This window comes from Melozone crissalis, unplaced genomic scaffold, assembly GCF_028551555.1.
Source record: "Melozone crissalis strain CALT ecotype California unplaced genomic scaffold, PUWL_Pcris_2 ptg000056l_1, whole genome shotgun sequence".
NCBI classification, from domain to species: Eukaryota; Metazoa; Chordata; class Aves; order Passeriformes; family Passerellidae; genus Melozone; species Melozone crissalis.
Window position 1 is genome coordinate 8,136,647 of NW_026535834.1, and position 13,683 is coordinate 8,150,329.

Consider the following 13,683-nt stretch of genomic DNA (forward strand, 5'->3'; position numbering starts at 1 on the left):
CTGAGGCTGCCCCATCCCCTGCAAAGGTTCAAGGCCACATTAGATGGAATTTGGAGCATGTTGGCCTAGTGGAAGGTGTTCCAGCCCAGAGCAGTGGGGTAAGAACTGGATAATCTTTGGGGTGCACTGCAACCCAAACCAGACTGTGATTCTGTGATTAGGTGGGATATCAGGAGAAGGTTCTCCCCCCAGAGGATGGTCAGGCACTGGACAGGCTCCTGAGGGAATGGTTTGCTGAATGCCCTCAGGCACAGTGTGGGATTTTTGGCGTTTTCCTGTGCAGAGACAGGAGTTGGCCTCGATGATCCCTGTGGGTCCCTTCCACCTCAAGATATTCTGTGATTTTGTGTGAGGCTTCAAGAGCTGCTCAGCAATCTTGCATTTCTGTGGTGTTTGCTAAGCCCTTGGTGAAAATCTGCAGTTTTATCTTAAAAATTTGGTGTTTAATCATTAGTATAATTCACTAGAACTTGTGTCTGAGATGTAAAGGCTGCATCTGTCCTTTCATTCTGAGGAAAGCAATTATATTCTTAAATCTGTTATGGAATCCCTTAAAGTGCATTTTTCTCTGCTCTAACAGCATCTAAAATTGTAAGCGGCATGGAAAAGGCCAAATATTCACTCCAGCATCAGGAGAGCTTCACATCAAGGCTCCACTATGGACAAACAGCGTGTGCCCGGGTCTGGCCGCTCCTATTTGTGCCTCGTGTGCTGGAGACCCTGCATGACTTCCAGAATTAAACTCCACTTCTACACACAAGCACAGCAAGCACAACAACTTTTGATTCATGTCATGCTTCAATTCCAGGGTTGAAGCCTTCACTCCTTGCCCTTTTTAAGACACATTATGAGCCATAAAGCGGAGCCCACCCCGTCCCGCCCCGCTTCCCTCAGATCCCCTCAGCGAAATGGCGCCTGAGGGCGAGCCCGCGAGTTGCCATGGCAACAGGGAGGGGGCGTGGCCTGGTCTGCAATGCAAAGGAGAGGCGTGGCGCTGCGGGATCACGTGACCCTGCCTTTTCCCGCCCTCGGCGGCCTTGAACCTCCCCGCTGCCCGTAGGCGCGTGACATGGCCCCGCCCATCCCGCGGGAGCGCCGTTGGTTGGTTGAAGGGCGATGGAGGGGGCGTGGCTTACGCCGCGCAGGCGCGGTGAGGGAGGGGGCGCAACCCAGTGAGGAGGAGGTGGCGGCGGCGCGCGAGCGGCTGCGGTTGGTGCGCGCGCCAAGATGGTGAGGGGGGAGCGCGCGCCGCTCCCTCAGGGGGGACCCGGCGGGATCGTGAGGGGAGGGGAGCGGGGGGGTCCGGCCGGGAGGGGGCTCACCCCGCTGAAATGCTGCATAGTTAACTGATTCAGAAAGATTCGATAGGGAAATGATAGAATAATCAACAGGAAAACGCGTGATCTGACCTCTGAGGAACTGATTATGTGTCTGTGAAACGACTGATGGCTTGATCGCACCTGGTTGTTGGTTGTCTTGTAATGTTTCGAGCTAATTCACTGAAAAACGTCTGATTGTTGCTCATTGAAGTCATTCACCCGAGTGGTGAATTTGAACTTGAGCTGTGATTGCTGGTTGGAACAGACCAAGGGAAACAAGGACTGGTGGATGAATGCTGTGGGGTACTTTGCATTAATATTGGTTAATGGGTAAAGTAATGGTTGTGGAGAAAGGAAGAGACATGCATGCTGCTTTTAGTAAAGGTTTGGGGAGCTGAACCCTCCTGTGGAAGGAGCAGTTGCAAAGCAAATTTGATCAGATCTTGGGCTGTTTTGCTGCGTGCCTCTGTGGCGAGAGCCGTGCTTGAGGCACTTGGGAGATTCACGTTTATTTGTCGGTGTGAGGGTGAGGGGAGGGGTGTCCTGAGGGGGATCTGCTCAGGAGGGTGCGGGGAGCAGCAGCTGCCCCCCCTCGGTGGTGCTGGCAGGTGTGTCCCTGTCTGTGCAGCAATCCTGCCCTGCCTTTCCTCAGTTTTTGTTAAGCCAAGCGTTGGTGAGCCGGCTTAGCCCCGGTAAACAGTCTGAATCTGATGTTACTGAGTGTTTTCCGTCAGGGATTTGTGTTTGTGTGGCTGCACAGGTGTGAGCAGGAGCATGGCTTGTCTGCTGGGAGAAGCTGGTGAGTCCAGAGGACTGGGAGAAAAGCTTCCTTCACAAAAGAGCATTTTATATAAAATAGAACCTCAACTTTGAAATGCAGCCCTGAGTCCTGCTGGGTTTTTTAGTTGAGACCTCTTGGGTGAGTGAGAGTGGGTGTAAGTAACATTTTATATGAAATACAAGTTCAGCTATGGAATGCGGCCCTGAATTCTGTTGTGTTTTAAAGTATTTTTTAGGCTTTTTTCCCTCAATGATTGAGAGTGGACAGTAGGGATGTTTCAGAAAATCCAGAATGACTTAGGTTTGAAAATACCTTTTAGATCATCGACTTCAACCTGTTTGGGTTGAGGGACCGATCAGAGGGAGCCAAGGGTGATCTTTGACATTTATGGGAAACAAGCAAAATCAGGGACACTGTACAGGCAGTGCCTGAGTCTGCTGTCACAGCAGAGCCTGATTTCCTCTCCAGCTGTCCAGAGGAAGCACAGGGATGAAACTTGGTGCCAGAATTTGATCAAGGTGGAAATCTTTTTAAGAGCAAGCAACAACAAACGTGGGGTATGGGAAGTGGGGAAGCAGAGCCACCCGTCTGCTTTTGGGGGGAAATCTCACAATGTTGAACGTGGAGAGACAAAACTGAAGGCTTAAATAATTACATTTTGTGATTTATCTCAATGCAAGAGCTCTTTATTAGAGCTCTTGATTGGTAATCTTGCACAATTTTTTATCTGAGGGGTTTTTTTAAGGAAACCTTGAAATACAGTTACTTTGGTACAAAGTTCCTGATGCCTTGGGAGTTCATAAATACAGTTCAAGCTGCAGATTTTAAGTAACTTCTTTATCAAGCTGGCATGAACCCCTTGGAGATGGAGGTTATGTGTATAAAATGTCGTGTGTATAAAATGTTGCTCAGGAAATGGCAGTGGTCAGCTTGGTGCAGTTCAGAAATTGCTTGTGTAAGGGAAGATAACCTGCATGGCTGCTTGTGAAACAATAATTTCCTTCCTCATCTTCAGTGGGATGACTAATAAGTTGCTTGAGCATCTCTGAGAGCTCGGTGTGCACAGGGGGAAATGGCTGCATGGTTTTGGGTTAAAATGTCTGAAACTCTTTCTGTGTGTGTGAATCTCAATATTTTGGTGGGTGAAGATAAACAAGGACAATGTTCTTAAATACCAATAGTAGCTCTTACTATGTTAAGTGCTTAAATTACTTGATCCCATTTGCTGTTGCTCTAAGGGACACCCTTATTTTGGGGCTTGGAAAATGAGGTGTAAAATTTAGTTTGTAAGTGTAGAAGTGTAAAATCTACTTCTGAAGTGTAAAGTTGACTTCTAAGAGCTCTGAGAATAATCCCTCTTCAGGAGTAGTTAATAAATACTCCTGGTTAACTGCGTGGCTTTGAAGAGGGAAATTAAAACAGATAAATGTTCTGTTAATGTGGTTTAAAAAAAAACCAATTTCCTTTCACCCACGTTTTTTCTGGTTTATGTGATGCTCTGAAGCTTTGGACAAGCTGCATGCAGGCCCTCTTCAGTGTTTATGCACAGATGTGGGTGACACAGGGATTTTTTTTTATCTGTTTCACTTTGTGGAAGGATTTATCTCTCCCTCCCCTGTGCCATTTCCTTTTGCAGAGTGAATCTCTGGTGGTTTGTGATGTTGCTGAAGACCTGGTGGAGAAACTGAGAAAATTCCGATTTCGCAAAGAGACCAACAATGCTGCCATTATAAGTAAGTTCCAAACGTGCCTGACAAAAATTGTCAGAAAATCCTCTCTCCTCTGTTCTTCCCTGTGTGAGATTGCTGCTGTATCAGGTAAACATGAGCCAGGGGGGTGTTTGTTCTCTGAGCTGCAGCACTTCCAATTCTGCCTGTAGTTTTAACAATAAAACAGTGCTGTTCTTAGGATTCAAGTCTCCATCTGCTCTTAGCAGAGTATTTATATTTAATTATGGCTCAGAGTCTACCACTGTTTGTAAAATGATTTTGGGAAGTCATGGGATACGCTGAAGAAGACAAATAGAATCACAAGGACTAGAACTGCTGAGTGCTAAAAAGCTTCATGCATCCATTGTGTAAATCGATTGAAAAAAAACATTGATCTGTGTTTTATTTTGATTTATAGTGAAAATCGACAAGGATAAGCAGTTGGTGGTGCTGGATGAGGAGCATGAGGTTTGTTAAATGAATTGTAAATAAGAGTATCTTCAGCCTGCAATGTATTGTTGTCTCTAAGGTACTGCCTTAGTTTCAAATTGTTATCAAACTCTTAATCTAATTTGGGTCATGAGCTTATTTAAATGCATGGTCACTCTGCATGTAAAGCACAGCACCATTAATAGTGAAACTATGCAGAAGCAATTGAGTTGACTAATTAATTGCACAAAAAAAAAAAAGTTATTTTAAAGCTGTTTTAACGATATAAAAAGCATCTTTGGCACCTGCTGGCTTTTTGAAGAGATTTCTGCTGTGTTTCCACGTAGATCTGCACATTTGTCTCTGAGCTGGTCTGCCATCAATTAGAAGCAGGATTGCTAATCCCCTGCAGACTCTAAATTTGATGGGTGGCATAATAAGGTCAGCCCAGTGTGTGGTGTTTCTTAACGGTCCATAGGGCAAAATTAAATCCTTCCCAGGGATTGGAGCATTGACCAGAGCTCTTGTTCCCTAGAATGTAGATGTTAATGTAACATCAAATGTAATGGGGAATCCTTTTTGTGTGCTGAAGGAGGAAGGACTGAAATTTTCAAACTTTTGATTTATGTAGCTGATTTTAACTTACTTTATAGTGTGTGCTTACTTATTTAGTACTAGGGTCGGCAAAGCATGGTAACTGCCAGCATAGCCGACTAAAGCCAGAAGTGTTTGCTCAACTTATTATGCCTAAAATAGGGGTGATTATTCACACTAACACTAATTCTGTGTTTAGTCATAGGAGTCTGTTGGCACACAAATCTTCCTAAACTGCTGTAGTAATTTGGGAGGTCCTTATCAGTTCACCTGTGGACAACATGTGCCCTACAGGTGTTTGTGTCCTTTACCCTGCTTTAACCTTCCAGTGTGAGGTACTTGCTCAGACATTGCTTGTGTTTAATGTCACCAGGGTATTTCTCCTGATGAGCTAAAGGATGAGCTGCCTGAGAGACAACCTCGATATCCTTGCCATGCTGCTGCCATTTGGACTTACTCACTCCTGGAACCTGTTCAAAGTGTTGGACTTCACCTTTTTAGGCCAGTAATTGCTGTAGTGTGATCTTGCTGATCCTTTATTTGGGAAATAACCCAGGGATCAGTTCTCAGGCTGCACTGAACTGTTGTACCACTTGCTGAAACAATGACTCATTTAAGCCTTTCCTGACATTTTATTTCCTTTTACACCAAATAATGTTTGGGGAAGTAAAGCAAAGCCACGTTGCTGGTAATGTAAAGAAGTGAGTAAAATGTACCAGTCACTGGCTGCTTCTAAATATAGGAATCTGCCTGTGTAACTCTGGATCTGTTTTGGTGCTTTCTCAGGATGTGGCTGTTGTTGTTTTGCTGCAGTTACTGATTCTGGAATTGCTGTGGGCATGTGATCCAGGGAGGAATCCCTGTTTTGGAAAAAGAACAAAAGAGGGTGAAGTAAATTAACTAGTGAAATAAAAGGGGTACTTAAGTTACATGTGAAGGAAATACCTGCCCTATTAGCCTCAAGAGCTGGCTGGCACCATTCCCTGTGCTGTTCTGAATCTTGCCTTTCATGCCTACAATGCAGTGGGAGGCTGTAAAACAGAAGTCCTGGCTAAAACTGCAGTTCAGATTGAGCAGAACACCTGAAACAACGAAATTCTTGGTCAGCAAAGAAAGAATTTGGCTTTCATTAAAAGCCAAAACCACACTGGTGGGTGTGGGAAGTCTTTTTACAAAGCTGGAAGAGGAATATTTGTGATGAGAGGGTGATTTTTAGCTGTGATGTGAAACATTACTACAGAGACAGCCCTCACACTGAGGCAGGGCCAGTTCTGAAAGTCAGATGTGGAAGTGAAAACAAAACAGTGAGGTTTTTATTGCCAAATTAAAACATCATCTAAAATGCTACACTGACTTCTGCCTGCATCAAGCTCTGATAACTGAGGATTATATCCTATAAAATAATTGATTTCTTAGTTTCTTTAACCTCAGAAAAAACATTTATTGTGTATAGCTACAAGTACCAGCATGAAGATGGAAGAGTTTCCTATCCATTGTGCTTTATCTTCTCCAGTCCAGTTGGTGAGTGAACTCTGTAGCTGCTTTGTGTTGTAAATTTGGGAATATTCTCCTCTAGGGAAGATAAAACCGAGTACTTAGTGCTCTCAAGGAGGTTTTCCTGCCTTTGAGGTTCACATTTAGGGCACTTCAGATGTCTGAGAGAAGAGATTCTCTCTTTCCCACTTCTGAGGGCTGAACTGGAGTGTTGGTTTCCTGCTTAGCTGCCAGAAGGTGTGTCTGCCTGAAAGTGCCTGTTCTCATGTGCTCAGCAGCCTCTCAGGGGCAGGGCTGGAGCACTCTGCTCCCCTCAGGGAGGTTTAACCTCATTTAACCTGTTCACTCCTCACATCTTGGGGAGTCCTCAAGGGATGACCCTGTAAGGCTCAGGAAGTGAGCACAGGGAGGGCTGCAGGACACTGCCTCTGTTCCTGAGGGATTCTGCTCTGCTGCCTCTTGCTATTCACACATAAATGATTGGGAGGGAGGAAATGCCTCTCATCTCACTAGCACATGAGAACCCATTTCTTTCTGAGGATCTTGGAATCCTATTCCTTTCATTCTACCCATGAAAGGAACAGGACTTGAGGAGGGTTAGGATGGGACTTGAGAGGAGTTTTCAGAGACCTGGGTGTAATGGGCAGCAGTAGAGGATGCTGTGAGGGGACAGTCTAAAGGGCTGTCACTGCTGTGGGGGAAAAGGAGCAAGAGAGGGCTCCCTATCTCAGATCTGAGCATGTGAAAGTGCTGAAACAGACTGTTCCAGGGGAAACAGACTAATCCTGGATCATCCCAGGTTTGTAGAGAGCAGTTCAGAGCCTCATCTGCTTGTGTCACAGCAGCCCTCAACATCAACTCACCTGCACAGGGCACTGTGATATTTTAATAGGAGCCAAATAACCTGGGTCTTGGTTTGGGCTTCCAGAGCTGAATTGCTCCTGGGCTTCCATCTGTGTTCTGAGTTGTAGTAATGTATCTTGCTGGTATTACTGGATTATCCTTGTTATCCCCTGGAAGAAGATAAACTGATTGCATTGTTCTACCCTTTATTTCTCAGAGCTAGAGTAACTAGGTATATAAAAGAGTTTAGCAACTACTGAGCATATTCTTCTGTAGCTACCTGACACTCTTCCTTTGAATGTCTTTAGCTTTCAGATTAGAATTCTTAAAAAAAAAACCAATTTATTTTTGAATTGTTGCAGTCAAAATAATTTTTAAAAATCTTTTTTTTTTCCCCTATAACTTCAGGATGTAAGCCTGAGCAGCAGATGATGTATGCTGGAAGCAAGAATAAGCTTGTACAGACAGCTGAACTCACTAAGGTATAACTGGCTTTTGAAATAACTCCCCCTTCACTGCAGGTTGCTGTTTTGTGTTGTGCTTGAACCAATGGCAAGAAGGGTTTTGTGAGAGTTTGTGATTACAGTGAACAGAGTCTGGTGTAGGAAAGCTGAAGGAGGAGTATGTGTGGAGATTTCTGTACCTTAAAACACCAGGAGGAACAGTGTTCTGTAACACAAAAATATCCCTCAGTAGGATGGACATCTTTGCTGTGGGGGAGGAATTTACTGATGGGAAGAATAGACTGAAGCCTCAGTGTGGGGTGGATCAGTTTAGCTGCTTCCTGGGGCTGCAGGCTTGCAGAACAGCCTGCAGGGTAAGTAACATGTGCCAAGGGATGAACAGTTTCTTCCTGTGCTGGGTTCTCCCAGTACTGACACCAGAAGAAATCACTGCATTCACTAGGTCTGGCTGTGTGTATATTTTAGAAAAGAAATGTCACCTATTTTTCATTCTGGAGAAATGAAAAATTTTCTTTGAAATCTTTGCCTAATTGGCACCTAGACTCCTTTTTGCCTCAAGCAGTAAAGCTTAATAGAGTCAGTGGCTGCTTCAGGTTTTTCGTACCATATGAAATGACTTCAGCACTTCCCACAGCACTGTTCCCTTCATTCCTTATCCAGCTGAGTCCTTTAACATCCCAGTAAAAATGTCTGTTGGGCCACTAAGAGAACTGTGAATCACAGAATGGCTTGAGTTGGAAGGGACCTTAATGTTCATTTGTTCCAACACCTCCCACCAGCCCGGGTTGCTCCAAGCTCTGTCCAGCTTTTGCCTCTTCCAGCTGCACCTTGTAAGAGAAGACCCCTCTGTTCTAAATTGGACCTCAGGTTGACAGGAGTCAATAGGAAGGCAGCAGAAGATGGCAGAGACAATCAGCACAGCCCCAAGAAATCTTTTTTTACATCTGCTGAGACTGCATCTTGGAGGCCTGATAACTATGATAGAAAGGAGGTAGACAGTTTTTAGTAAGAAAGAAGAAGGGACTGGTGAGAAGAAGGGGAAAGCCTGGGAAGTAGCTCAGTTGGAGTTGGAGTTCCTATCACTTCTGACACGGGAGAAATTCAGCCTGAATGGCTTTTGATGCAGGTCCAGGGCTGGGTTCATTCATCTTTCCTGAAGGCAGAGAGCACAGGCTGTCTCCAGTTGGGATTGCCTGCTTGCTCTTCAGATGTACTTCATTCTTGCCACTTGCTGAGCTGTGTTTCATTTTAACTCCTGCTGGGACTTCCTCCTGCTGTGATTTTTGCTCATGACTCAGCTGAGTTCTCTCAGTCTCCAGTGACTTGCGTGTTAGCTTGGTTCCTGTTAAGCTGTTCTGTTCTTGTAACACTGATTTTTGGGGTTTCTTCACTTTAAAGACCTGTGAATTTGTAAAATTACATGATTTTTGTCTTTGGTCATCTTTAGGACTCCAGTAATCAATCATAATTAACATTGTTTCTGTTCAGGCTATTAAAAGCAAACCCCAAACCCTAACCAGTTACTTGCCCACAAGGAATTTAAAGTGTATATTGGTGTTTTGGACCTTTTTTCTGCTTCAAGGCTTCATTAAAGATTTCACAAAGCTTTGGGTTAGTAGCTTTTAGATTGTTTTGGGGTTTTGCCCAGAGATGCTGTGGCTGCCCCATCTCTGCAAGTGCCCACGGGCAGGTTGGATGGGGCTTGGAGCAGCCTGGGATAGTGGAAGGAGTCCCTGCCCATGGCAGGGGATTGGAACTAGATGGTCTTTAAGGTCCTTTGCAACCCAAACCATTCTGTGCTTTTAGGATTTTGTTGGGTTTTTTCCCCAAGTTTTCTATTTTGAGATATTTTACAGTTGAAACAATATGCTACTGGCTACTATGAATTTATTTCAGTTGAAAGAAAAAATAACTGTGTGTTGGACTGGGTAAAATTGCTGAACTTTGGGCTTAAATCAATCCAGATATTACATTATTTGTATTCTTCAAAATACCATCTTGCTGAGATAATGCATGTGAGATGGGGCCACTTCAGGGTTATTTTAAAATGCAGTACATGTGCTTTTCTCATATTCTTAAGGGATAAGAGTAAAGCCTAGAAATAGAATTACAAGATTCTTGTTCATGTTAGTGATGTTTTTTGCCACTTAGTCTTGGGTATTTTCCTCTGATCTGATGCTTTCAAGAAAGCACCTGAAAATTGCAGGTTGGTGAGTGTTTTATTGCAGCTCAGCCATGTGTGTGGAAAGGTGCTGCTGCATTGTGTGCTTGTCCCTTCCAGCCCCATCCCTCAAGAATTGATGCAATGCCATTTTGTTTAGGTATTCGAAATCAGAAATACAGAAGACCTAACTGAAGAATGGCTGCGTGAGAAACTGGGCTTTTTCCACTAAGGAAAACCTCTGAGTATTTCTGTACCATCCTGGTGATACTGGAACCAGACATGAATACTTCCATCCAAGCAATGCACTGTATTCACAGCTGTCTCCTGCAGTATCTCTCTTGTGCAGAGTTTGTGCAAAGAATAGCAGGTCTGTCTCCTTGAAGTAACAAATCTTTGCAGGTGTTTCCTTATTTGTACCTGCTAAAAGGGAATACTCCTCTGCAGGGACTCCTTTTGCACTCCTGTGACTAATATTTCTGTAACTAAAATAGTTCAGTTCTGGATTTATAACCGTGTACAAACATCATTTGGAAGCTGACGCTAACTTTTTCTGAGCTACAAATGCATCCTTATGACACACATTAGCCATTTATATGCAGAATTTATGTACTCTCACTTACCAGAGTAATTTTTGACTTAATGTCTTCTCAGTTTTGAAGCATTTGTTGGAAGCTCCCTGGAAGAATTTGTTTGGTATTAAAAAGTCAAAATCCCTGTACTGCAAATCCATCCATTTATCTTTCCATCGAGTCCATGTGAACTGTCTCAAATTCTTGGAACTAATTTTTGTCATTCCAGTAATTCCTCAGTTGCCTGAGTCAATCTTCCTAAATTTCAGGGCAAAGCTTTGACTGTCCAGTTCTCATGCTAATGCAGTCTCACAGGATCTAGCTGATAACTAAGGGCTGAACTACAACTCTGGTTCCTCTTGCACCAGATTTCTTCTTGCATCTCTGTTCTGACACTGTTGAGAAGTTTACCTCTGCTCATTTCCTGTTATCTGAACACCTGGTGATACTGTGTGCCTTTCATTTGTTAGCTTTAAAAGGACTTGAGAATTTTACACTGCCACTTCTTACAAATTTGGTAAAAACTTTGTTAAAGAATCCAAGTAATATTTGTTCCTAGTGCCTCGTGCTGCAGTTGACATCTGTTAAAACAAAAAGCCAACCTCATTTTCTTTGAAATTCCAATCATCTGCTCCATTTGTAGGAGTCAGGAGGTTAAAGCTTTTCATGATAATAAATTATTTGTATCTCTTTTGTTATAAAAGTTGGCCACACGTAGCTTTTGAGTACTTTAATTACAACCTCTAACTTTCTTAAAGGCTTTTTGGTCAAAATTACATTCCAGATGAAGCTTTTGCATAAATGATCATTTGATTTTCATCTACTTAACGGTTCATCTCTTTGAAACAGCAAATCTAATGTGAAAATAGTATTTAACTTTTATAAATGACCAGTCTTTTTACAGGTCTGTTTTATATGAGTAGAGTAGTTGTGTGGTGTGGGCCACGTTCGGCACGTGCTGTGGCAGGAAGGAGGAGCGCTCACGGGACAGTCTCTCCCTGTCCTCCTGAGTGTTTGTTGTGCTTCTGAACAAGTGTCTGCGGAAGAGCAGCTTCCTGTTGATAACATACCTTCAAATGCAGCTGCCCCAACCAATCTGCTCGCTGGGAGGAATGCAGTGTTCAGTTTGGAGGCCAGTATTTCATGCTGTGAAACCTTTGCTGAAAGTGGGGTTATTTTTGTCAACATTGGTTGTGTTAGTGGTAAAACACTAACTCCTGCAAGATCACAAGGAATTCATTTGCAAAGGTCTTCAGTGTTGGTAAATATCTTCCTAGTCTGATGTAACTGCTCATTTATTTGTATATAAATCTGACTTGAGAGGAGCTTTTCAAAATACATGTTGGAAGGATCCAATTAAATCGATACTTTGGTGCAGGAATGAAATGCTTGTAATTAAATTTCTGTGTTAACGTACTGAACTGGAAAAACAATTTCATTTCCCTGGACGAAAAAATGTTGATTATGAAACTTGCTTGATCATTCTGTACTGCAGATCAATAAAAACCATGTCTTTTGTGACAAACATTGTATAAGTAAGACTTTGGCTTAAAGGGTAGTGTCATTCCAAGCATCAGTCTGGGAACAGCAAGAATCTCTTTTGAGGTTTTTTTGGGATTGTACTAAAGGTGAGGAATGTCAAAGTACAGTGTGGGCGAGAGGGAAGCTGCTGCTTGGAATGTTCAGCTTGATTTGCAGTGGGGAAAAACTGGATTAATCATGTCTGTTGTACTTTGTACACTGGTGGGCTGCCAGCAGCCAACTGCTGCCTGCACAGGTCTGCACAAAAATAACTGTACAAGAGGCCTGCATCAGGAGGGAAGGGAGGAGCTGCTGCATGAAATGGTGAAATTTGACCTTTCATCTCTGGATTGCTCCCCCTTCTGCCAAGAAAACATTATTCCTTACAGCTGAATCTTCAGCTGAGTTCTTCCACTTCTCATGTTCTCGTGCCTCACTTAAGCACTTTCTGCCTTGGGTGCTGCCCCTCCAGCCTTGCAGGGAGCAAACAGATCCTGGTGAGAGTGTTCAAGCCCAGTTCCCCCTGGAAGGTGCTGTTGGTGCTGCTCAGCCCACCAGTATTGCTCCTCAGCCAGCCCTGCCTGGCAGCTGCTCCTGTTCCCCTGGCTGAGCTGTGGAAGCAGCTGCAGGTTCAGGGAGGATGAGTGTGCAGAGGGTGTTTGCTCTTCAGCCTTGTTTGTGTTCTCTTTGCTCTTCATGCAGTGTTTTGACACAACTGGCTGCTGCTAATTGTCCTGGGCTCTTGAGATGCAGGTAGTGCTAACACTTGATTAAACAAAGACATCATTATGTCCAGGTCTTTCCTGCACAAATAATCCTTGTTTTCATAACATCTTTCCCCACCTTATCTGTAGAACTGTGTGTTCTGTGCTGCTGCCCCCTTGGGCTCAGTGGGAGGCAGATGAGTCCGTGTTCAGGCCAGTATGTTCCTGCTGGGCTTTGCTGGTGAATTGCCCATCTGTAATCACACATTTCTCTTGAATTTTCAGACCTCTAAAGGACAGCATAAATGAGCCTAGGGGAGCCTTTGTAGCTAAAGGTCTGAGAGTCAGCATTTTCCATTGGGAACTCCTATTTTTCAGGAGTTAGTAAGTTGGCCATAAAATCCTCGGTCGGGAGTTAAAGGTCTCTCCAAGGGAGACTTCTGCCACAATTAATCAGGTTTGCTTTAAATATTGACTAGATGGCTGGGATACAGCTCTTGTAATCCTATTCGCTGATGGTAAGCTGAATTTAAGCATGAGTTTGCATGTCAGCCCATGAAATAGACTTGTAGTGTTTTGAATATTTTTAACAAAAAAATGTAAATGCTGGTATTTGATGGTTTAAGTGTATTTCTAGTATCATGAATACTGTTCTGATCTATTAAAGGAGGCAATAATGCAGGTGTTGACACCTTTTTCACTTCTCCAAAGGAGCATCTTTGCATTTGTACCAGGATTCCATTTTTGTATCTCTAACTGTAAAATAGCTGGTCCAGAAACAATGTTAAACTGCTGACGGGTCTGACTCCAACAGGCAGAAGCAAGAGAATTCAATTCCTTACTTCAGAGCATTCCAAAAATAAACATCATGAATGTTGTTCTTATACATACTTGTAGTGACTGTGAAGTGGGACATGAGAAGGGGCTCAGTGAAACTCTTGTGTTTGTTCTGTGATCCAGACTTGTCTTAAAAGGTGTGAGAGGTTCACGGCCAGATTTGGGAATTAGGCAGTTCCATGAAAATACCAGTAACCAGTACAACTTCCATATGCTGTTAGTCTCTGCTACTTCACATTGCATGTTTACTTTAAA

At 43.6% G+C, this 13,683-nt stretch overlaps 1 protein-coding gene across 1 annotated transcript; it reads left to right on the forward strand.

Moving 5' to 3' along the window:
• Positions 1-1,154: 1,154 nt before the first annotated feature.
• GMFB (glia maturation factor beta) lies at positions 1,155-13,683 on the forward strand. Its single transcript, XM_054286799.1, has 7 exons — positions 1,155-1,230; positions 3,737-3,833; positions 4,228-4,277; positions 5,206-5,255; positions 6,271-6,353; positions 7,578-7,651; positions 9,955-13,683. The coding sequence occupies exons 1-7, from the start codon at positions 1,228-1,230 to the stop codon at positions 10,024-10,026; spliced, it is 429 nt and encodes a 142-aa protein (XP_054142774.1). The 5' UTR covers positions 1,155-1,227; the 3' UTR covers positions 10,027-13,683.

Coding starts and splice junctions, on each gene's coding strand:
- GMFB (XM_054286799.1), top strand. Junction 4,278..5,205: donor TGCTGGATGAGGAGCATGAG/GTTTGTTAAATG, acceptor TAATGTCACCAG/GGTATTTCTCCTGATGAGCT. Junction 5,256..6,270: donor CTGCCTGAGAGACAACCTCG/ATATCCTTGCCA, acceptor CTCAGAAAAAAC/ATTTATTGTGTATAGCTACA.